Genomic DNA, 23,397 nt, shown 5'->3' with positions numbered 1-23,397 from the left:
AGCGCGTAACGTGCATTTCCATTCCGAAGTCAAAACAACCATTCATCGGAAGTTTATTTGAAATATTAATGTAAACAAGATCTCTTTATTGAAACGAATTTCCAACAAACTTCCTGTAGTCGCGAAAACACGCCTCGCGTCACAAGCAAACACAGCTCAGACGCTAACATAAAGCATTTCTTGTTAAAGATTTTCTATTCTTCCACCCTTTTCCATCTCGTGGGAGGCATTGAACATTGCTGCAGAATGAAAAAAAAACCCCTAAAAGTGCGACCAAAAATCTAAACGTTTTCAAGTGCCGCAAACAATTTGCTCATTGTTTCTGTTCCTCCCTCCCATACACTGGGGCACACTGTTTGGATAAATATTGTGGTACCAGCGCCGCTACAACAATAAAAAAAAGCCGAAGGGAAAGTATCAAAAGCCTCCACCGCCTTGCCGTGTTGTTCGCAATGTTTTTTTCTCGCTTTTTTTCCGCGCCCACAGGCGAACGAAAGCAAACGAAGTTGAAACCAACCAACCAACCCACTTCGAAAAGCCAAACAAACAATCGGATCGCCATCGCTTCTAAGAACAATGGAGCCAACACGGCGGCCGTGGCGCTGCCCCCAGGACCAACCAGGACGTAGCTAGCTAACGATACTTCCGAACAGCTTCCACCAACGAACCGTTGGCAATGGTGAGTAAACACTAAAAAAGCAAGCTGGCAAACTCGTTCCTGAACAGGCGCGCAATAGAAATTGTTTGGCCTGTGTGTCTGCCTGTGTGCTTTTCTTCTTTTTTTTCTCAATATCTGTAAAACCGAACGGAAAGCCGGCGGTGGTTGGTATTTTTACTGTAAACTGTTTGCTCTTTTTGTGTGCTACCAGGTATGCTACTGCTTTTTACTCCAGCACTTGGCATATTAGCGCAAAGACTAAAACACAGCAAAGCTGAGCTGATGGCAGAGTAGCAATTAACGTAAATCGATTTAAACACTTGACAATCGTTTACGTGACCGTCCGGTACGATTTGCGGGCAAGCACGGATGTACAGTACAGCCGCACGAGCTATTAATTGCTCGTTATCAGACAAATTAAACTGCCACGAAAAGGATGTAGACGAGCGTCGCAAATGGATTTGCGGAAGATGTAGTGCGAGCAACGAATGTTATTTTCAATTTATTGCGAGCATGAGTGAAATGAATGTGTTAGTGAAAAGTGTAAAGTGCAGTTATATAGAGCTGTTTTACAATGAACAACAACAAAGCGCCTAAAGTTATACATGTCCAGTCACAAAAGCTCACTTTTAACTTCTATCGATTCATTTGCGAGATGTTTCAGTGTTGTAGACTTTAACAATTTTGTAGATTTTCAAACCCTTTGCCACTAGTAGTTCTACTAACAGCATCGCCAAGCTGCAACAACCGACGGTGCCATAGCCCAGAAACAAAATCTTCAAGCTGGCCAGCTCTATATCTGCCCAACGGTTCTTCTTCTGCTTCGGTTGCCGATTCCAGAAGCCCACCAGTTGACGGTACGGTTTGTGCAGCAGTCCAGTCGTGCGCGCCATAATGAAGCTGCCATTAATGATATCGAACCGTCAATGAAATCGCAAGCAAACCAATCAAATCAACAACTCACAACTGCTTCACCTGCTCCACGTGCTTGAACGCGCCACTGTACGGCAGGGCGAGCCAGTTGACTACGACCTTCCTTTCGATCGGTATGATATCGCACATCCTTTCCAGCAGCTTGGCATCGTGAAATATCTGGTTCATCGTGGCATCGCTGGCCAGGATGACGACGAAATTGTTTCGATCGCAAAGATAATCGGCCAGCTTTTCCGGATCCTTTCCCTGCACCAAGCGCTGACAGTCGTGATCGAACCGCTTCTGATGCGTACTACCCCTTACCAAGGCAGGAATGTGCCTGGCCAACCTACTCAACGTCGGTATGCACACCTTGTACTCCGGATGCTTGGCTAGATCCTTCAAGTTGTGCACCGGCAGCTCCGATCTGGGAATGGACAGCTGTGCTACCAGGAACGTGGCCAGGGCACAGCTGAAGATCTGCAGCACGATTCCGAGCAGCAGTTGCAACGTACGGTTCGGCACGTGTTCGCTGGGGTGCGGGTAGGCCCGGGCACCGCTGAGCAGTTCGTACACAAACAGCAGGTGTCGAACCGGGGCATGCTTACGCGTCAAAAGCGCATTCAGCAGTACGATAAACAGCGCCAAACCAACCAGCGCACAGCGCAGATTGCGAGCGAAGATGTCGATGAAGTAGGTGTCCGAGTGATGGGTATGGTTCAGGGGTAGGTAAAGATTTTGGCTACAAATATAACACAGCATTAGAAAGTGTTTAAACAGAGTCATGTACACTCGTTTCTCCTACTCCATCTTTACGAACAACAGTTTGTTCACAGTGCTGTTCTCGATCGACTCGACCACCATGCCTATATCGATTTCTCCCTTATCCAGTGCGCTGTGAATGTTTTCAGCATTCGTATAACTCCGAAAATGTAAGCTACATTAGACAGGGGTAAAAAAACAATGATAACAGATATAGATCAATCGCGGCGCAAGTGGTCAAGCACATACTTTATCTTTAAATACACTTGCATCAACTGAAATAGCCACATCAGCACAGAATGCTCGGGTCTTTCAATCACTAGTTTCTGCAGGAAGATGAAGGATTAAATCGGATACCTTGTCTTGTGCCAACAGCTACCAAAACATTACTTACACCCAACGTCAAATTTGAGCCGAACAGTTGCTCGTCGTTGTCCATAGAGCGATTATGTTTCAATACTTGCACAATAGTCTTAAGCTGAGCATCGTATCGGAACACATCAGCAGCACCAATTCTGTCGAGGTGATGTAATGGAAAATTCATCTCCACAATGACCAAAACAGAAATACTTCTGAGAAGCACACTACTGACTTCCAAACAGCAAATGCGAAGGGAACTTAAATGGGGAACGTTTTATACTGCGCTGTAACTAAAAGATCTTTTCAATGATTGATTACGTTAAATCCTCGATTACATTAGATTATTACAATATCCTGCGACACGTTTAATGTGGCCAGTAAAATCACTCAATTATATACAACTTTTAATACCCTGCAATCAAAAGTCTAAGCCTTTACATGTAAATTAAATTAATAGCATCAAGGTCCAGGCAATCAATTGAAGTGCCTCTCGTAAACGCAATTACTCTACTAAAATTCAATTACAATATTGCTTCAATAACATTGTAACGATGCATGGAGAATCCAGTTTCCATTCCGGAACATTGGAACTTTCGCGAAAACTTTACACATCAAGCACATGATTTAAAAAATGCATGTTCCACATTGACTTCCCCCATCTGTCAGCATAGTTTTGAGTAGATTTTCATTCCCATCATAAATATGAACAGAGCTTCTGAGAAAAGTGTTGTTATGTTCCAGTCAAACTGTCTGTTTGACTGGCATTCTACCCTTTCACCGCCCGGCAGTATGCAAAAATCAAACGACATGCAAGGCCAACGTAAACGAAAGTAAAAGTAGTATCGTTTCTACATTTACTCCCCTCCTCCTACCTCCACCCCCCCCTCTCCCCCCACTTCTACGATGTATATTTTCCACACGAATTGCAACACGGAACCAAACGACGGAGCGAACTGCCAAAGGACCAAAAGACAGGCAAACGGTCGCTCGATGGTGTCCGCCTCGGCACTGCGCATGTTCCCGCGTCGGAAAAGCATTTTTATGGCCAATGTTACCTTGGAAAGTCCGCACCGCAACAAAACGCGGCAAAGCGTCTTTCAAAGGCTGTTAGAATCGACCCAAACAGGTCACAGAACTTGTGAGGTTGTGCTGATGGCAGTTAACCACGTCCTCCGCACAAAGGATTGGCCGCCGATAGCTATTGATGATTTTGCAAAGATATTGGGTATATTGGAGTCTAAAAATATAGTTCCAATATTAGGCAGACAGAAGTTGGTGAAAAGGAAATGATGACAATAGATTGGATGTAACCACCAGGAACACTCTCAGGATCATCAAAGTGTAAAAGGATACTCATAATACTTGGACAAGTAAACTCCAAATTTGGCTCAAACTCCAAACTCCATGCCGTTGCACAACTTTGCCGCAAACAATTTACAATAACTGAACAGAAAGCTCCCACACGAAACGACTACTCACAAGCCCAAGAATGATAAGCATTGCCATCACGTTTATCGGATATCGCTTTGAAGTGTTCCGGGTAAGATAATTCATTTGTGCGAATAGACTTCACTTCCGGGACGCCGCTGCCGCGCACGGACGGAAACTCAGTAGCTCCGAGAAAAACCACCAACCAACCCTAATGAACGAAGAAGCGCGACGCGATACGAGCTTGAAAGCATCTCCCGGAAGCAGCCGGGAAAATTCTTTCAGCTGCGTAAAAATTGCGTCCCATGTTTTTCTTTCCACGGGAAAACAGGCTCCCCTCCCGAGCACGGCTTACGTTCTTCGAAAACGTGCGCCAATCATGGTCTGGCGTATACCTACCGGTCCGTGCGGGGAGTTGAAGCGCGTTTGTTTTTCCTTTCTTTTGTGACCGGTGTTTTCCTTCGAGTTGAAAAAGCTAAAACACCTGTGTTTTGTCGCACCTGCCGCCTGCTGTACGCGCACTAATGAAATTGTTTCCCGATTGCCACAAGGAAACGGGAATTTTCATCAACGTCGCAGGCTCGACCAAAGCATTGCAAGGATGTACGCCGAAGTAATAAAGCGGTCGGATGAAACGCTGCTAAACTCTTGGCAAAGTGAGTTCCGTGTTAAGAATATGGAGAAGAAGAACAAAAAAAAACTTAACAAAATTGCAACTCCCCACTGGAATCGTTATCGTGCGAAGAAGTTTCGAATTAGTTCCGTGTGGATCGCTTGCGGGGAATTTTCGGTTCATATTTTCACTCCCCGTTACAGCGAGTCGTTAATGCGAGGGGAGAAGAAAGTAAAGCCCGATGACAGGACGTTTATCAAATTCATTGCCATGTTTGGCTTATGTGCTGGAATTGGCAAGCGTTAGAAAATGCCGTCTTAAAGTGGTGATGCCGATATACCGAAAGGGGATGGCCAAGGAGAGCAACAACAGCAGCGGTAGTAGCAGATGTCATCTACCGAAATAAAAAGGAGTCGACGTTTAGCGACAGGGGCAAACCTGTAGCAATGCCGGAATGTTACCCCTTTTTTCCTGGGAGGCGGAATAGACCGGAACCTCCTCAATACTTTCGGCATGCCTGCAGTGCGCCACCGCATGCAGAGCACTCATCCGCACCCAGCACATATGCTGCCGGGTTGTATGAAATATGATTGATATTGAATTAAACCATGGAGGTCTTCTGGAGGAGGAGAGTTTGCTGCCAGGGCGTCTACTGTGTGTGCTGTACCATTTGATGTCATCTACAATCGCCAGAACCAGAAGCTCACGCACACACCCGCCCCATTTCAATCGGGCTGAAAGCCGCCATGAAAATGGGGGATGTTTTTTGCACACCGGGAATCGTCGGTTCCATCCTCCAAAAATGTGTGGATGGACACAAGGTTTTTTCCCCCCCTGTTGGCGTGCAAAATGAATAACCATAGTGTGGCGAGCCCCTGCGAGAAGGTGTTGGGAAGGATGTCCTTTTTTTTTTGTTCCTCTCGCTAGCCTGCACCGGAAACTTTGCACCCTCACAGATAGACACTTTTCTGTCACTGGCAGACCAGCCACTATATTTCGAGCGACCCTATCCAGCACTTTTATGACACTACCTTCTGTATGTGTGTGTCGGACCAAATCCTCTCCCACTGGTCAAAGGGATAATTTATTTAATTATATATCGTTGGTGTGTAATCTAATGAATCAAGCGAATTTCTAACGCAGGGTTTTGCGAAACACCACATCGATACAAGGCGGAACTACGAGAAACGAGATGAATGTTCACAACGCTCATGGTTGGAGGTGAAACCAGCACGGTTTCGAAATATTTTCACGTCAAACAGTGACACCATACGGTCCAGGGAGGAAAATCCTCAGTACGAGATTGGAATAATAATGATTGAACTCGAAGATGAGATGGGTTAGAAAAATAGCGACATGTGTTAGACGTGCTGCCTCTTGAAGAATACAAACTTTAAAGACGTGTGACCGGAAAAAAGGACATATGTAATAATGTAACAATCTGTTGTTTGCCCTCTGGTGGTGCAATGTGATATTGCAAGTGTAAAGAATAACATACATTTACTGAAAATATTTCGATACCTCTCCTCATGAAACTCATTTTGCCTTATTTTTATGATACACAGTTTAAAGAACGCCATAAAGAAATATTGTTGGCTTCAGATATCACCCCCACTGTACGCATTCTCCAGGATAATTCCACAACCGTTTGCTCCACAATTAGCATACTTCCAAAATATAATTTACTATCACATATCACCCTTCCTGGGGCAGCTATCCAAATCGTTGGTATAGTATGGGCCAGCCACACCTTAAATATCGCTCTCATTCGCTCTCTATCCCACTCCTTGCATAAACAATTCGAATTTATGCGTTTGACTGTTGGAAAGCGAAAGGACTCCATTGCACAACCAACCAACAAATCGACGATACTATCGTAGCACTTTTTCGGTTGACTGTATTTGTATGTCGGCATCGGCGATAAGGTTTAAATGCGATGGAGGAGATGGCGGCTTATAAAAACGGGGAGCTCAACTGTCGTTTGCCCTAGCAGCTCAAAAAATTGATTGCACCCAGGACAAAACCCTTTTTATTCTGGTAGCTCCCTCGCAAACACCGATCCGCGTTGCGTTACAACAGGAGCGCAGTGGTGGTAATCGATGTTCAACAATAGGAGGTTATAATTTTTCATTCGCAGAAGCACTCAGCTAAAGAGAGAAAGACTGAGTGTGTTTGTGTGTGAGTGTGTCTGTGCTCCAGGTACACCTTTATTCATGGTGGTTCGAGGGATGGCAAAAGTAATTACCCTTTCATTAGGAGCGATGGTACAGGACGGGCCGGGCAATTGTACTGGTGCGATTTATGTAGCTAATGTGCCTGACAGGTTGGCAAGTTACACAGACCGTCATGGCTAATGTTGACATTAAATCAAGTTGTTGTTTTTTTCTCGTCTGCTGTTTCTTTGACTTCATTTACTGTGGAAGTTGAGGTAAAATATTTTCTAAACTTTTTCTGATCCGATCAATAAAGGGTATAAAGTAAAATTTAGAACCTAAAGACACACTTTGTTGTTTGGAATAACATAAAGAAATAACAAAAAACAACAAAACTCTACAAAACGCCTGAAACTATGCAATTTGCATATCAAAATTGACGAGATGGTAAATCTACCATTCAAAATTTAATCCCTAGTTCCGACGTGAAAGTCTGCACACCCGTCGAAAAAAGGTCAACATTCGTCATGAAACTTTAAAATGGATTCATTAGCATCTGCAAACCTTTCCCAATGTCCATTGCACGGACGCAAGAAAAATTCTCAGTCGCTGTTGCTAGACATCCACAATTGCACAAAGAAATTGTTCATCCACAATTTTAACTGCTTTACTTTTTCATTCAGCACCGACCCGGCTAGGATTGGTCAAATTTCCACGGTCTTTTTCATCTAGCACACGGGGCACTAATCCGAGCCGGCGGACAGCAGCGGACACACGGTGCGACACTGGCAAACACGTTCCTCGAAGACAAAAAAAAAAACCATTCGCCTTCAATTTGCACCGCAAACGTTGGGTCGAAATTGAATTTCTTTGTAGCAATGAAATCCAATCCAATCTCTTCCTTTCCGACCAGCGCTCGAGCGGTTCGTCGTTTCTCATTTGTTTCCTTTCCCTGTACCGTGCCAAGTCTTTAAGGATCAAACGACGTTGGGCAACGGTGTGCATCAGGAACACGGGAGAAACGGAGACATCAGTTTCGTCCTTGAGCAAACTTCTTACAAGATACAACTAAATCCGAGTAAAAGGAAGAAAGCACCCATCCTGTATGTGTCTGCAGTCATGATATTACGAAACACCGGCACGGGTTCTTTCTCCCTCCCCCTTTATTCAGCTGCGTGTAAAGGACTCCCGCGTGGGGAAGGTCTCTCGGGTGGTTAGGCACACCGAGGCTAAAAGACTTCCTCACGCAAACACAAACATACCAGGGCAAAACTGGTGGAAAACAAAAACATCGGCCCTCGAACCGCTTGATGTCGTTTCCCATCAAGGATCGTGGCGGCCGCCATAGCCCTTTAGGGGGTTTTACACACTGTACAACGAAACGGCATGCGGGAAAAAAGAAACTGAAGCGATAGACGCACTCCACCCAACAGTTCCTGTCCTTGGATCCACATTCTTAGACCTTTTGCGAAGTTTTGCTGCGAAGACGACCGTTTGATGTCGTTGGCAGACTAAACAAATGCCCTCCGGGTGATGGTTAGCTATCAAGGCCCAACGATTTGGCAAACAGACGCCACCGAACGCAACACGGTTCGTTTGCTGGATGGTGACAGGTACCGGCACCACCGTTTCTGCGGTTTGCTCGAGCATGACGGTTTCGGAGCAGGCGGTCTAATGCGCAGCCATCCTTGCCGAACCGCCAACAGAGGCCTACAGCCGTCAAGTACCTTATAATGTCTCCAATTTATTTTTCATGCTCCGTCTTCAAATCGGGCGGAAAACGGAATGTAGAGACCGCTAGGAGGCGGCAGCTTCTAATAGCAAACTCTCGAAGCTGCGAAATCGAACACCAATTCCAATCGCGACCCAAAACCGGTGTAAGAAGCGTCTTTAAACACCAGTGCGTCTACTCGGTACAAAGTAAAAACACAAACATTAGACAAACGTGTTTTTTAAAGGGGAAAACGGTTTAATAAGAAACGCTAAGCTCTTCTTCTCGGGAAATCTCCGCCAAGTGGTACGAATCACCACAGCGCGAGCGAACGTTTTTCGCTGTAATTATGTGGGGAAAGGAATTTATCCTGCAATTGATGGACATATTTATGAGAAGTATGCTGCCTTTTCGTACAGAATCCCGGGTGGCCAAAGGGAGGGAAAACTTTTTGAGCCTCAATTATTAAACATTCCAACGTGAAGTTTGTAAGATTTTTGAAGGGGAGAGTGGATGTTTTCCGCTGTCTTTCAGGATGGCTTATTTTTTCTTTGTTTCTTTGATACTTTCATTTTTACTTCCAATTTACTTCCAAGTGGCAAATGGTTTGGGTTGTCATAAAAGTTTTGAGATTTTTCTTAGTTCCATTCCTTTACCTTTAGTCTACCAACTTTGAATCGTAAATAAATCCGAGATAGAAACTGAACACTGGCTCTGAAGTAAATTATTAGTCGTCGCAAGTCTGACACCATTCCTCCTCACAACCAATAGGCAAGATTGTAAAGACCATAACAACAACTTCCTTGGAAACTCATCCACCACGGTGGCAAGTGATGCACTTTCTACGCGCCTCTTCAATATCGAAGAGATCTTAAGAAGTTGGGGGAAAAACAACTTTGCACATTCGCTGTCGGATCGCATCTTGTAAGCCGAAGGCATTAAAAATCGATCGATAATGATACACCGTGGATGGAGAAGGTAAAGAATTGCAAAGCAAAAGTAAGCCCCGTACTGTCAGCAGGGTATTTGCACAATTGCCAGGAGAGCTGGCGACCGTACAAAGGATGAAGGTTTTAGTGTCAATCTTCTACTTTTTTTCCGGAAGTTCTAAATCTCTGACCAGAGCTGGGGTATCCTCCATTGCGGACTGTGAGTTCTCACACCGATTCGATGTACATAGCATTGGTGGCCGTTACATTCCCAGGCATTCATCCCCGAATTCGAGGGATTATCTTCCTGCCTGTCTCCAATATCAAAGCTTAAGTTTCCGAAAAAGTCGCTACCGCGAACCGGTTTCGTGCAATGAAATCTCGCTCGACACGGTTGAGTACTTCTCCAGGAAAACCTACTTTTCCCGAGAGTTTGTTTTCGTACTTCATTTCCGCCGACCGCGTCAAAGCCCGTGGTTGCAAAACTCCCCCCTGTTCTGATAGGTTCCAGAGAAGCGCAAACACACATTTTCACTAGGCTCGATGTAATGTTATTGAAAAGTTGCCGGAAACACTTCTCAGCTCGCTGTGCAGCTAGGTACGTACAACCTTTACGTGGTAGTACAGCTTCGAGCCTCGACGTGAACCGGATTTTCCATTACATGTGAAAAGCTTACCACATAACCCGCTCACACTTGTCACATCGTTCTCGGGCTCGATTCTCGCCCGTACGCCGTGCAGTGTAGATAAAACTACACCTTCGTCTGCATGTTTTGCTGGCACATGGAGCATGTTACTTTAGTTACTACAGCCATCTTCTCGGAATTCATTCGCTCCACCCGGCGTGCAGAGGAGCGACGGGGATTTATAGATTGAGTGTTTCATTATTTATCCATTGCGCATTTCAAATCCCTAAGCAGGGCAGGCAACTCCCTTCACCTAGGGGTTCTGCAAAAAAGCCCTACCGGTTTGATTCACTTCAATGTAGCAACACCTGCATCATCCCATCCTTGCGGGAACAGGGCAAAGCGAACAGTCTCCTACTACAGTACGGAAAGGTGGCCTCTGAATACACTCGATTTTCGTTGGACAGTTCACCAGCGCGACGCTGAACCTGAACTCCCGAAAGTGGGACGATTGAGGTACGAAATTTGCGATTGCATGTTTGGTGACAATTTCGATTACCGGCTTTTTGTTGCTACGTACTCACTTCAGGCTTAGACGTGGGAGAAGTCGGTGCCGATTGCGAGCAGTACATCCAGCAGAAGAAAAGCGACAGAATTATTTTAGGTTAAACACATCGAGCTGGTTTCGTCTCCACGTGGCAACGGAGGTATGATCTAGGTTTTGCCAAGTACCCAAAATCATCCCTGTACGACTGGTTAACATGCGAAGGAAACAACAAACAGCAGCAACTTCTTCCCCCAAGAAAACGCAACGAGTGTGGGTGGTCTACCCGTGTCTATTCACAACCTTTTTGCAGAAAATTTCAAGCATCCCGGTCCTAGTAACTGAACCCAAGCCCGGGGAAGGATTTATCGAATTACGGCCTACGCAGAGGGAAAGACGGAAGCGGTCTTTCTTCCTTTTTTTTGCGGTAAAATAGGTCGATGAACTTTGTCGCCATCTTTGTTTAGGTTGTGCACAATAAAACTCACCCGAGGTTTAACCGAGGGGAGCAAACAAGCAAACGAGCCAGAATAGGACTGAAGAATACAAGCACACGCACACACACAACCACCGGCTGAAGAGGAACGATAAGTCCTTCGATTGCCGGTGCTAGACACTAATGGAGAGGAAGTCGAGTCCTCTGGTAAATAATTTCAAGAGATAGGCACAGCAAGGTTGAGTGAAAGTTGACTCGTAAGCCTAATTGAGTACACACAATCAGCGTCCGGACATGTTGCTGTTATGTGTGTGTTTAACATACTTTTCACTGCCTAATATGTGCATGCGTTACGAAAGCTTCCGTTTTGGGCATCAACGTCCATCACTTAATTATTAATCATACCACACATTATATCCACACGAAAGAAAGTTGAACAAGATAATGAAATTCAGACAAAAAACCTTTGCGGAGAGGTAGTTAGGGATAAAGTTATTTTAATTACAAAAGGAATAACTTATTACGTCCGGACTAATACACTCAATCTGTATACTAATCAAAGTGTATTTAATTTGTGATAGATGGCGTTAGCCGTAGCATAGTTGTTAGTGTATCTGACAGATGCTAAAATGACCATAGACATCGGTGCCAATAGGTTGAAGAAGATGGAACTAATAAACCACCACACACAGTGGTGACCTTTAAAAGATCACCATCAAGTGGATTCGAATTAGAATAATCCGTCTTGTTCTTGAAAATAAGCCCTGCACTCCCATATATCATTAGCGCTACACTGCACCAACAGGGTACGCTGACGCACTATAATCAACAAGGCTCGGTCTCAGCGCTTCTAATCAATCTTTTCCTCTGCCATAAAACCACACGTTGACGTTGAGTAATGAAATACAACCACTCTTGCCCAGTACAGTAAACAAAAAAATGGTAGAATCAAACAGCAATTAGCAGTTTTGCAGTGCACTGTTTTAAAGAATGGAGATGTTGGGGGCAAGAAAAGAATCCACCAAAACCGCCAAAAAACCGTACAGTCGAGTAGTGCTGCTCACAAGCATAGAGCACGCTCTCGTAATCGAACACACAGCAACAAGCACGTATCGTACCCGGGGCTTAAAGTGGATCAAGCGTGACAGTCGGTGGTAGCGCGCATCATCTTCAGACCACTGCCAAAAATTCTGACATTGATGTACGACACAGCGTAGCGCTCAGCTCGTTTGCATTAATAAGATGTCTACACAACAATAAACGAATATGTCACACCATCAATTACGGGGGCCCAGTTTCGCGTCAGTCGCCAACTTGAGCCACCCGGGGAGAGCTGCTAGGATGTCTTTCCAGGTGGGACGTTTGGCTGATCAACGATTTTTCATCCACTGACTGGCAGTGAACCAAGCGTTGGCAGCTTAACAGACCCACCGCAGACCGGCCAGAGTTGATCGATTTCGCATCTAGCTCTGCCCGGGGTGCAGAAAAACGGAAAATGATGAGACTTGGTCTCGTTATGTAGAGAAGGAGAGAGAGAGATGGAATGAATGGTTGCTCACGTCATATCATAATTAGGTGCCCATGTAAGTGATACTTGATAGGACACGCCGGTACAGTCAACTGCAATGGGAACGGACAGCAACGGGTGGCCACGATTCAATGCTAACCACTCGACCGTAAAGCAAACGTAAATCCACCTGGATGGATTCGGTTATTCTATGTTAAGATATCCGGCCAATTCATCGCGTAGCTTTCTTCCCGTTTAAATAATCAAATTTCAATCTACCTCAAGCAGATTACGTCTGTTCCCGAATAGAATCGACTCGTGTTATCGTAAAATTGGCTACCGGCGTAGCAATCTCCTCGTTCCTTCGTGCGCTAGAATACATAATATTATTTAATTCAAACTCTCACCCCTTTAAACATCCATCCCCCTTTTCCGCGCAAAGGAACACATCCCAACTTCGAACAATTACCGTAGCATTGGCTTAATTAAAAACACGAATTCTACCGACACCGGTCGTTGGCCGTGCACAGTACACCTTCACCAAAACGTTCCAACACTGTGTGAACGTTGTGTTAGCGGGATGAAATTTCTCCCCAGAATCTCCGATTGATACACCGATTGAGCCACTGACACAGCTCTATCGTCTTTCGCTCGTCCGACTAGATTGTTCGCCATTAATTGCTAATTCGACTAATTGATTAGAGCTGCTGCTGTATGCGTTTTGTCCGTTCGCGAGAGCGATGATTGGCAGCCGAAAATTGTACCATCCTCCAATACCGTCCAGCGATGCGCCGTCTGTGCAACAGCGTCCACGTCGACAAATGGTGACAAAATCTTGTGTGTCCACGGTAGACATTGGGCACGGAATTGCACTGCAACTGCACACGGTTGCAGTTTTACTATGTCGTTTTGTTGTACGACCGGCAGTCAGATCCATCGAAAACGATTTCATTTGACCCTTGAATGAGTAGATTGAACGTTCAGAAGATTCTTCAAGAAATTAGTCCTTATGGACAAATCAAACTCATTCAAAATGACAACATTGTATTGCGCCTTCTACATTCAAGGGTTTACTGCCTTACCCCAACATCCTGATATCCTTTTCCTGTGGTTATGGTAGTAGTCACAAATGCCACAAGAAGACGCTCAGGGCGTTTCAAATCCAAAAACACGCTAAATATCGTTATTTTATACTCCACCAAAACCGATCCACCATACCCGACACCATGAGCCGCGGACGAACATCTGACTCGCAAACTTGTTAATCTCTTTCCAAAACACACCGGAGCACAATACCCGTCGTCCCGCAAGGCGCAGTGCAACGGCCTCCTAGTTATCCCTGTTGTCGTATCATCCCGCTGTCACACCCGCTGATGTACCTGGTCCAGGGCGTGCCAAAGCAAATTAAGTTGCATAATTAATTAGCCTGCCTTAGCGCCAGCTGTCAGCAAATTCTTCCACCCCGCGGCATTTTAGCTTCGAGGTAGTGTTGGGGGTGTTGGATCCTTTTTTTTCGCTTGGGGATGAGTTTATGCTTTTCTTTGTCAATTTACGGTCCCACCAGAAGGTCCAGCTTCTTTCCACCGGTCCAAGATTTTGCGAGCTTACGCAAATTACTTTACCTTCACTGGGCACCTCCGTCTACGTCACGTTTATGGGCCGAAATTTGGACTCACCTTGAGATGAGTGCAAATTTTATGCAAAACATCACTAAAGGAAACGACTCGTTTACCCGCGTGCCCCATTGCTTTCCCGGCCACCATTCATTCACCAGGTCCGTAAGCCGTAAATCGTTCAAATGATTCGCGCACATCAAAAGCCCCACAGAGCGGACCACTTCCTTTCAGCGGCCCAATCAACGCATACCCTTCCCTAAAACGGCAACGACGAACTCATCACCATCGTTCATACGAGTGACAGCACACACACACACACAACCACTTCTGGAAGATCAAGAGGGATGAGTATGCAAAAGGCGACGACCACTTGCATCGCGCATCATAAAACAATCATTTCGCAAAGTGGCCCACAAACCTAGGCCACCATCCGCACTCATACGGGTTGGCAATGGTGGTGATGGTTGCTGATGGCGATGAATTCCATTTAGCGCAACGAGCCAAATGATGACAGCGAATGCACAGATCTCGACTGATGAAAATAATGCGCCATAAGCTGCGCATCGCGCCACAAGAGCACAAAACCCCCCGCTCGGACAACTGCACAGCGCGCCAATTTTGCATTCCAAAATGGTTCTTCTCGGTGTGTCCCGGAGAAGATTAGGTAAATTATGTCGGCCAACCCTCGCCGGCGGCTTGTGTAGGAGGACTCTCAACTTCAGGTCGCTTAAAACTTCGACCAAACCAAGCTCGCTAATGATGATTTGGAAGGAAGCGAGAGGAGCGTTAAAATTATGCAAATAGAGCGTAGAACGTGATCTAAACGTGAAACAGTTTGAAGACTGAGGGCTGAAGGTTAGCTTACTTGCCAGTCGCCACACCAAAAGGTGAATATTATGCGCGCTGTAAATTATTTATTCTCTTTACCCATGCCATAATTGAAATATTTCACCTAGCTGGTGGGGTAAGAACAACCGAGTTTAATATTGCTTGAAAAGTTGGACACAAACGCCAAATTTATTCGAACCCAACCAAATTGCCTTTTCCCAAAATCTTCCACCAACACACGCATTGCCGACTTAATATTCATTCCATTCCGTACAGTATGCTTCGAATAAAATATAATTTCTTTTTGCCCTTCAGCCACTCAGCACTAAATGTCAAGGCAGCAAATAATAAAGCCCACAATCTGAGGCTCTGCTTCAGGAAACGCCCGCATGTGCTGCAAGACGCACACGGCTACCGTTTTACTGTCCCACGAGGGGAGCCGAAACTACGTGAAGAAAAACACACACACAAGCTTGGCAGAAGCTGTGAAGACTAAATAACAAAGAACAAAATCTTCCGCAGAAGCTAAACCTGGGCAAAATGAGCGAACGGGGGCGTTTGGGATAAGATAAGACTGGCGGCGGCGGCCGGTGAGCAAGACAAAAAAAAAGGGAACATCTTCATACCGATGGCTCCAGCCGGTAGGGCTACGCGGCAAAACTCCACCGGGCCACAATATATTAAGTCAGCGCTGTTGTTCATGGCTCGGAAGGGACACTGTGGAGTGTGCGGTGTGGAGTTCGTTTTGCATGCACAAAAAGGGCAGCAGAAGACGAGCAGCAAGAAAAACAATCTTCCACGATCCGTTTCGTTGGCAATTTGGGTTATGGGTGGAAACGATGTGGAACGAAAAGCGACCGAGAATCTAGAACGCGGGGGAATAGAGGACCCACTCCAAACAAAGCGCCTAGAACCTAGAGCAGAACGTTTTATAATAATTGAAACGCTTCACTTCGCGATATCGTTCTAGCGCGCGTGGCATAATTGTAAGATTCTGTCGAAAAAAACCGACGAACTTCGAATTGATTCCACACAAAAGAAGACGCAGGTTCCTCCGCAAAGACGTTTGCGACTGTGCGGAACTGATGGATTGGGGCATCAGCGTCCGACAGCCGGCATGGAGACAAAAACCATCAACCAAGAATGTATCTCAATCAATCTCCCTCTCCGTCCCGGTGGTCCTCTCGAATACATCGGTATCCGAAACACGAACTAACCCCAAAAACCAATGGACCTGAACGAGGTATTCGCTAGGCCCCGCTCACTCCAGTGTCTTTGAGATGTTGTCTTTGAATTCAGGGGTTTTCGCATCGTATGATACAAAAATTCACTCAATCGTAAAGCGTTTGGAGTGAGAAAAGGTAAGGTCAATCCAATCCAAAGGGATGAATTAAATCGTTGCTTTGGAGGAGAAGCTGTGCCATTGGCGGCTTGGGGGTTGTTTTCACAAACAACGAAAAAGAAAACCCTTAATTAATGGAAGAATCTAGGAAGAATTCGGGTCATGTTTGTTTTAGCATTTTAAATGCTGTAAGGACTTAACGAACTCCGCCGAATCTGGGTCTTGTGTAGTATATTCGTAGCACACAAAAGTAAGATTTGGATCATGGAATCATTGCCTGATAAGGCAATGAGCATGTATCTCACAACTCCTACCGTACATCAGATTCATCGGCGAACTGCCAAAAAGCTTACTACCATAAAAACTTGGTTCAAAAGGTTCCACCTGCAACCATTTCACCCATTATCCCCAATGGCTCTATCTCGCTCACGTCAGCAAAATGGCACTGCTGGCGTGCCACTTAGCACGCTTAAACTACCGTCACTACGCCATTACACACATATACCAACACAGAACACAAAACGACTTACCGGTAGTTGAGTGCATTCCGGATGTTGTACTCCCGGAAGGAGCCATTGCGCATCGACCGCTCCAGCTCGAACCGATCCAGCTGCGATACCCGCTTCCGCACGCTGTCACACTCACCGCCCCGGCGGCCCTTCGGTTTTTCCTGCTTTTTTCGCTGCTGCCTCAGCTCACCCATCTCCCCACCGACCGGCGCACTACCACCGATCGGGAGATTATATTCCACCTCATCGCCATTATCGCGAAACTCACTCTCCCCATTAGCACTGGCAGCATCATCACCACTGCCACCGGTCGTACCGTGCGCCTCACTAACACTTGCACCGCCCGCCACTATCCCATCCCCTGCAACACGCGCCCCCACTAGCTCGGACACCGACGGACCGGAAAATCCATATCCTTCTGCGGCGGCTCCGGCCCCAGCTGTCAGCTGTGGCGCACTGCCACCGTCCAGCGGCTGGCTTGCCGTACGATCCGCCTCCCACCGCTCGGCCGAGTCCCACCCGTCGGTCAGGTTCGTGTCCGTATCGTTGGTGAGCAGTGTAATTTCCATTGAGTTGAAGAATCCGCCCGCCGGTGGACTGGAAGTGCTGCTGGCCGCGTCCGGCACGCGGTGGGTGTTTCCCACGCTGCCGGAGTCGGTCGCCGGAAGCGATTGTCTTCGGTAGCGAGCAGCTACCTCGTACCCGCCCCGCTCTTCGCCCCCATCGTCCCCGTCCGCGTCGTCGTCGCTGGTAAGCCGGCGCAGATAGCGCACTATCAGGTGCTCGAGCGTAGCCCGCAGCGAGCTGCGCTTGTCTTTGGCCAGCGAGCGGGAGGCGACCAGCGTGGCCCCTTCGCGCCGGTTCGTACCGCCCGCTGTCAGCTCGCGCGTACCGGGTTCGCCGTCCTCGGGCGCTTCCTGCTCCTGTTCCCGCTCGTGGTTGCGCCGCAGTGTGGCGAGGAAGCGCCTTCCGGCTTCCGTTTCCTCCAGGATCAGCTTGTCCACCTTTTGCGAGGCGAACGGATGGGCAACGCTGTGAAAGAAAGAAGGAAATGTGGTTAGCATACAAATGGAATCCGTTGCGAAAGACGCTTTTGCTTGTGGAGGGTATTTCCTTGAACAATATTTAAAACAATCTAGAAAAAGAACTTGAAGGAATGCAATCCAATAAATTAATTTATTTTAAGGCATTTTGAGGCTATAAGATTTTTTAATATTTAAAAAAAATGTTTCTAAACTCAAAACAGTTCCAAAACCTCCGACATACACCTAACATTACCTCCCCAACTGTGGTATATGTTAGCAAACTAGCTTGGCATGGCAAAAGAGAGGGTTTTTTGCTACACAAACACAGACTACAGCCATTCAAGCCAAAGCGTCAAACAAAAGGCGTCCGGTAAAAGAAAGTGCGAACAAGAATTGGACATATGTCGCAAACGATTTGGCCATTTTCCGCCCCGTTTTCCTCCCGGTTTTTCTTTTCTAATTTATGTTTCCAATGCGCTCAAGGAAAGAAAGAGAGACAGAGAGAGAGAGAGAGAGAGAGAGAGAGAGAGAGAGAGAGAGAGAGAAGGAAGAAAAAAGTGGAACAGCCAAGGAACGAAAAAGTTAAATAAAGTTGCCACCCAATGTCATTGTGATCCCGATTGTCTCCCGGGGGTAGGGAAGACATTCACACACACACATACACACACACTTTCGCTCTCGCAGCCTTCAGGCCACTTGACGATCCTTTCAACGGAACCTGCCACCACTACTAACTGTCGCGCTCGTCTAGAGTTTGTTTTTTGTGCTGACTGCTAAACATTTTCAAATACATCCCGCTGTCCACCACCTCCCCCAGCGGATTCCAGTTGTCACACAGTCGCGTATGGGTGGCAACATTTTGTGAAAACTGTCCAACGACCCACCCCTCTCCCCCGGGGGAAACTTTCAAGCAGAGTTTCCCACGGAACTTCGCACGAGAGCGGGATGGACGCAGCGACGACGTTCGCTCTACAGAACAGGACACTGGGGTGATAATATCCTGCTTTAATGTGTTGCCTTTGCACACGACACGACAGCGCGAACGAACAGAAGGCACAAGTTAAGTGCACTTGGAATGTCCAGCTCCAACTGTCCCCGTGTCCGCGGTGAAATTGCGTAAGCTGATGCAGTGTCCGGCCACGCTGGCGAAGGAAGCGCCATGTTTGCAGGCTTGTTTTTGTCTCAACTTTAAATACCATTCCTCTTGGCAGGCGGAAAAACAGGGGGACAGAATGTTGAGCTGGAAGAACAGTTTAAGTAATAAGATGAGATTATAACATTGCAGCTTTCTGACTTGCGTGTTTGTTTCGTGCGCTTTCTATTCAACGATAAAGCCCTGCCGAGTGTAGCACAATGTAGCACCCAATAACAATTTGCCGGGATGTAATTTTCATCACGTTCGTCTCATTTATCGTTCGTAACAGCACAGCTTAATCGTGGGCGTAATTGATTTTTTTCCCATGTTGCTAGCTTCTTCTCGACACAACTCTGAAAATAAGACACTTTTTATCCTAATTGATACACCAACTTTGACTCTTTTTCCAGGCCGTTTTCTATAAAAGTTCTCATCATAACTCTGCTCATATCAGTGCCACCTAGTCAGCAGCAGCCATCCGGCCGGCCAGCCCAAACAGACTACAAAATATCGTACACACAGTTTTAACACATTGTTTCACTACTCGTTGCTCTCCAACAGCGCTCGCCCTCCGAAAGGTGTACAAAATGAAGGGAGAAACAGGAAAATCATTAAAGTGACAAAATTAATCACTGTCCCCTGTCGCTGGCCAACTCCAACCCCCCAAACACCATGTTTGTCGCAAAGCAAAACTTAGCTCATTTGTGTGGTGCGGTGTGCGCCCCCCCCGGTTACATTGCAACGCTTAATGAACAACTTTATCTCAAACTGTGCTGTACTGTGATGCTGCAACTTTTATCGCAGAGGCCTGTGGAACCCTGTCCCGCTCCCGGTGGCATCAAGGTGGTGGAGAGCAAGGGGATTGGGTCAGGATGAAGCATAATTTTATGATTTTATTATTTGCTGCTGCCGGTACCTTCCGTGTGGCAAAAAAGCACGCCACCTTAGTTATGATGATGATGATGATGATAATAATAATGATGAAGTTACTTTTGCCATTCCCGCGTACGTAACAGACCCAATGGGTTGGTTGGGACCCCTTCCCACTCCCAAACACAGAATGAAACTAACGCTTCACGTGTACCGTCATTTATAACATCCGACGTGCTTGTGTACGCGCGCGGGTACGGACATGGCAAACAACCGGAAGAACGAAGAACAACATCAACTCGGCGATCCCTTTGTATTCGTTTAGTCATTTCCACACACTTTTTTCTGTCTGTTGCAATACAGCCTGCCAGATTTTGCCAGTTTTTTACGTACGTATTTACGTTCCTTCCTGCCAAACCGCAGTCAATACACCTTCGGTCGTCAATTAGCAAACGGAGCAACCAAAAAAACAGTAGCCAAAAAAGGAGAAAGCAAAAGGAGAGCACGTCGGAGGACGGCGTTACCGCACGGAAAGCCGAAAACAATCAAATGAGTAATTAATTTATTCCACCATAAGCCAAACCGAGAGGCCCTGGCCGGACCGGGAGGGTGACTTTCCCAATCCCATGGACCGTTATCCCATCGGCATGAAGAGAAAAAAAACAACGCGAACACGCGTACGGTCTGGACCAAGTTTGTGTTTTCGAGGTTCGTCCTGCAAAACATCCGCGGGAAAACTTTGCGGTCAAAAGTTACTTCTGCTCACACCCAGTTCCGAGCAGCGGTCGTTTTTACTCCATTTTAAGGTCGGATTTGCTCGGCTTTAGAAAGCATGACGTGTCTACCAACACACCCCCCCAAGGATTGTGGAGCCCGCCCGCGCGCGAACTTTGCTTGAATGTGCGTCAGCTGGGCAATATTCGTGTGCAAACTTCCCCCTGTTCCCTAGCAGTGGGTTTGAACTTCATAAACTAGGTCATAGTACACAAGCTCTGGCACAGTGCAGCGGGATGTACGGCCACTTAGCGCTTAGCATCACCTCTCCTTTAGCCCACAAACAACGAAACGTAACGTAAAATGTGTGGTGGACCAAATTTAGGATCTTCACCCCGTGATGTTCCCAGGAAAGCAAAGTCTCAACCGGGGAAAAAGACCAACTCGGGGAAGGAATCATACGTACCACGTTTCCCTCACGTTACGCATTTAGCTCGTTTCGGTGGCGGCAGGAAAGGCACCTGCGTGTATAAAGGCACGGCGTGCGGCATTAGACACTAAAGACCATCATTTTACGAAACAAACCTAATATACACGGCAGAGCAGCACTTTGCCTATTCGCGCCTTCATGGGACGTAACGCCAGTGGAAAAGCTCACGTGTGCCGTGAACAATCTCTACTCGGCATTCCGGGTGTGTGTTCGGGGAGTGGTTTGTGGAGTCAGGCTGGCCGGGTGTCTTCATCCCAGCGCGGAAGGGACCATATCTTACGACTCCCTTTTCATTGGACGTACGTGATTTGAATAGAGCCCGCGCGCCTTTGACGGGCTTGGCTTTTGTGCCTAGAAATAACCACCGGGATTTATACCCCAAACCCCAAGTGGAGAATAGCGCAAAGGGGGTTTGGGAAAACAAAACACCAACCGCGGCCTTCTTTTCGATGGGTTTTTCTTCCTGCTCACGAACGCCAGCAGTTCCCGCGCGCTGTCACAGGCACAAAGAATGCCGGCACATCCGTCCAAATCGTCACCAAACCGGGGCACGTTCATGTGTGGGCTTTCGTTAACAAACATCAACATCACTCCAGTTTGCATGAGCGAGCTTTCGACGCCTTCGGTCCTCGGGGAGCTTTGCCGGAGCGGGATGCGAGTTTCGGTGATAACAAAGAGACACTATTAGCATTCCATACGGTATGTCGGCACACACGCACACGCACACAGATACCCTCGAAGCATGCATATAATCATTGGAGTGAGTTGCATAAGCTGCCACAATCAAAATACACCCAGAGAAAAATTCAACCGGGGAAAAAAGAACCCAAATGTACGAATAGTGAGCAAGCACGAACAATAAAGAAAAACGGCACCGAACGGGGCCGATGTATCGATGAATCGAAAAGAGCCTTAAAAGTATCTTATAGAGCTTAGGTTGCTAAAGCCAACACCAAACAGTGTCGTACAAACAACAACGCAACAGAATAAAAGGTATTAGAACGTATAAAATGGCATGAGATACGGGCAAACTGATTACATTAAATTCTTCATTTCAAACCACCTTCACGTGCTGTTGGAGCTGACACCAGCAAGCCGGCCGTAATATAGGATCTTTTGTTTGTTATTTCATTATCTTTGTGTTCCACACCTAACTGAAACATAAATTCTTCAAAAATGTATAGAACTTTTACTTTTACCACTTCTTTCCAGTTCCTCTACTTGCTATCCAATCGCCAAAATGGTTTGCCAATATATGGCTTAATTATTCCCGGTTAACACAATTACCAACCATACCACAACTCATGCGAAATCTCCCATCCTCTAGACGTAAACTTTCAACTTGAATTCTATTTATTTCAAATAAACTTTCCCCACGACTGCTGTCAGACATTACTGTTATGCTACTTTACATTCAAAAGTTGCAGTTGCCTCTGTACCACCATATCAGCTTCAGACTCCTCAGTCCCAGATCGCAACAAGAACAAGTGGAAGTGGCCCGGGCAGTAATTACGCTTGCAAAAGAATCAACTAATATGAAGCACATTTCCTCGAGAGCAACACTTGAGGTGCCTTCCTTTCTTCCATTCGGTTCACAGCGTCGGAGACGGTTTGGATCAACACAAGAAAAAGTGCGTCCCCATCAATTAGTCAGAGCGCTGGGTGGCTGTAACGGTGGAGCACCCTGGTGGGAAAATGGGTCGTCCAACAAACGGCGTGATAAACCTTTATAGCAACCATTACCCGCAAGGCTATCAGGCAACGTTCCCCGACGGTACCAACACATCAGGCCTCCGACAAACTTACCCAACTACAGCTGGGACTGGGTGTCACGCGGTCCTTCCGTTCAAATGTAAGCTCACCAGTAGAAAACAAAAAAAAGTCGACGCAAATCTCATTTGAGGGAGGAAAAGCGTAATAAAAGAACAAGTTCAAATTAAGAAAAACTGGAAAACTTTGGCCTCGGAAGCAATTTTGCACGGCCCTGTCTCCACAAAGCGGCACAGGCAGGAAGATAAATGACAAACGAACGCGACCGAAGACGCGAGAGCGACACAGTGTTGCGACAAAACACGAGACGAGAACAAGTGTCAGCGTTGTCAGCGAGTGGGAGGATGCAGGCCGAGATTCCGGTGTCTTCTTCTCCGTTGGCAATGTTTCCTCGCTCCCGCCAATCTCGTCGCGCAAGCGGGTCAAGGTCTTGAGCGTCGGTGGCGAGAGCATCGGGGC

At 46.6% G+C, this 23,397-nt stretch overlaps 2 protein-coding genes across 4 annotated transcripts in view; both read right to left on the bottom strand.

Moving 5' to 3' along the window:
- LOC120901782 overlaps positions 1-23,397 on the bottom strand; it is a 77,513-nt gene that overhangs the window by 49,004 nt on the left and 5,112 nt on the right. For all 3 annotated transcript variants that reach the window (XM_040310023.1, XM_040310024.1, XM_040310025.1), the window contains exon 3: positions 16,956-17,966. In XM_040310023.1, coding sequence (XP_040165957.1) covers positions 16,956-17,966 — 1,011 coding nt within the window. The remainder of the gene's footprint in view (positions 1-16,955; positions 17,967-23,397) is intronic.
- On the bottom strand, positions 1,145-3,013 carry LOC120901786. Its single transcript, XM_040310030.1, has 5 exons — positions 2,727-3,013; positions 2,582-2,658; positions 2,376-2,507; positions 1,623-2,312; positions 1,145-1,558 (listed from the first exon to the last, which is right to left on the bottom strand). Exons 1-5 carry the CDS (start codon positions 2,874-2,876, stop codon positions 1,303-1,305), a joined length of 1,305 nt encoding a protein of 434 aa, XP_040165964.1. The 5' UTR covers positions 2,877-3,013; the 3' UTR covers positions 1,145-1,302.

This window comes from Anopheles arabiensis, chromosome 3, assembly GCF_016920715.1.
Source record: "Anopheles arabiensis isolate DONGOLA chromosome 3, AaraD3, whole genome shotgun sequence".
Classification (NCBI taxonomy): Eukaryota; Metazoa; Arthropoda; class Insecta; order Diptera; family Culicidae; genus Anopheles; species Anopheles arabiensis.
The sequence above is the reverse complement of the archived record's forward strand: the minus strand, read 5'-3'. Positions and strand labels throughout refer to the sequence as shown.

Excerpts from the sequence above, each read along its gene's own strand:
- LOC120901786 (XM_040310030.1), bottom strand. The coding sequence starts at position 2,876 with ATGAATTTTCCATTACATCACCTCGACAGAATTGGTGCTGCTGATGTG. Across the intron at positions 2,508-2,581 it reads CAAGTGTATTTAAAGATAAA|CTTACATTTTCGGAGTTATA; the intron begins GTATGTGCTTGA and ends TGTCTAATGTAG. Across the intron at positions 2,313-2,375 it reads CTGTTGTTCGTAAAGATGGA|CCAAAATCTTTACCTACCCC; the intron begins GTAGGAGAAACG and ends TTATATTTGTAG.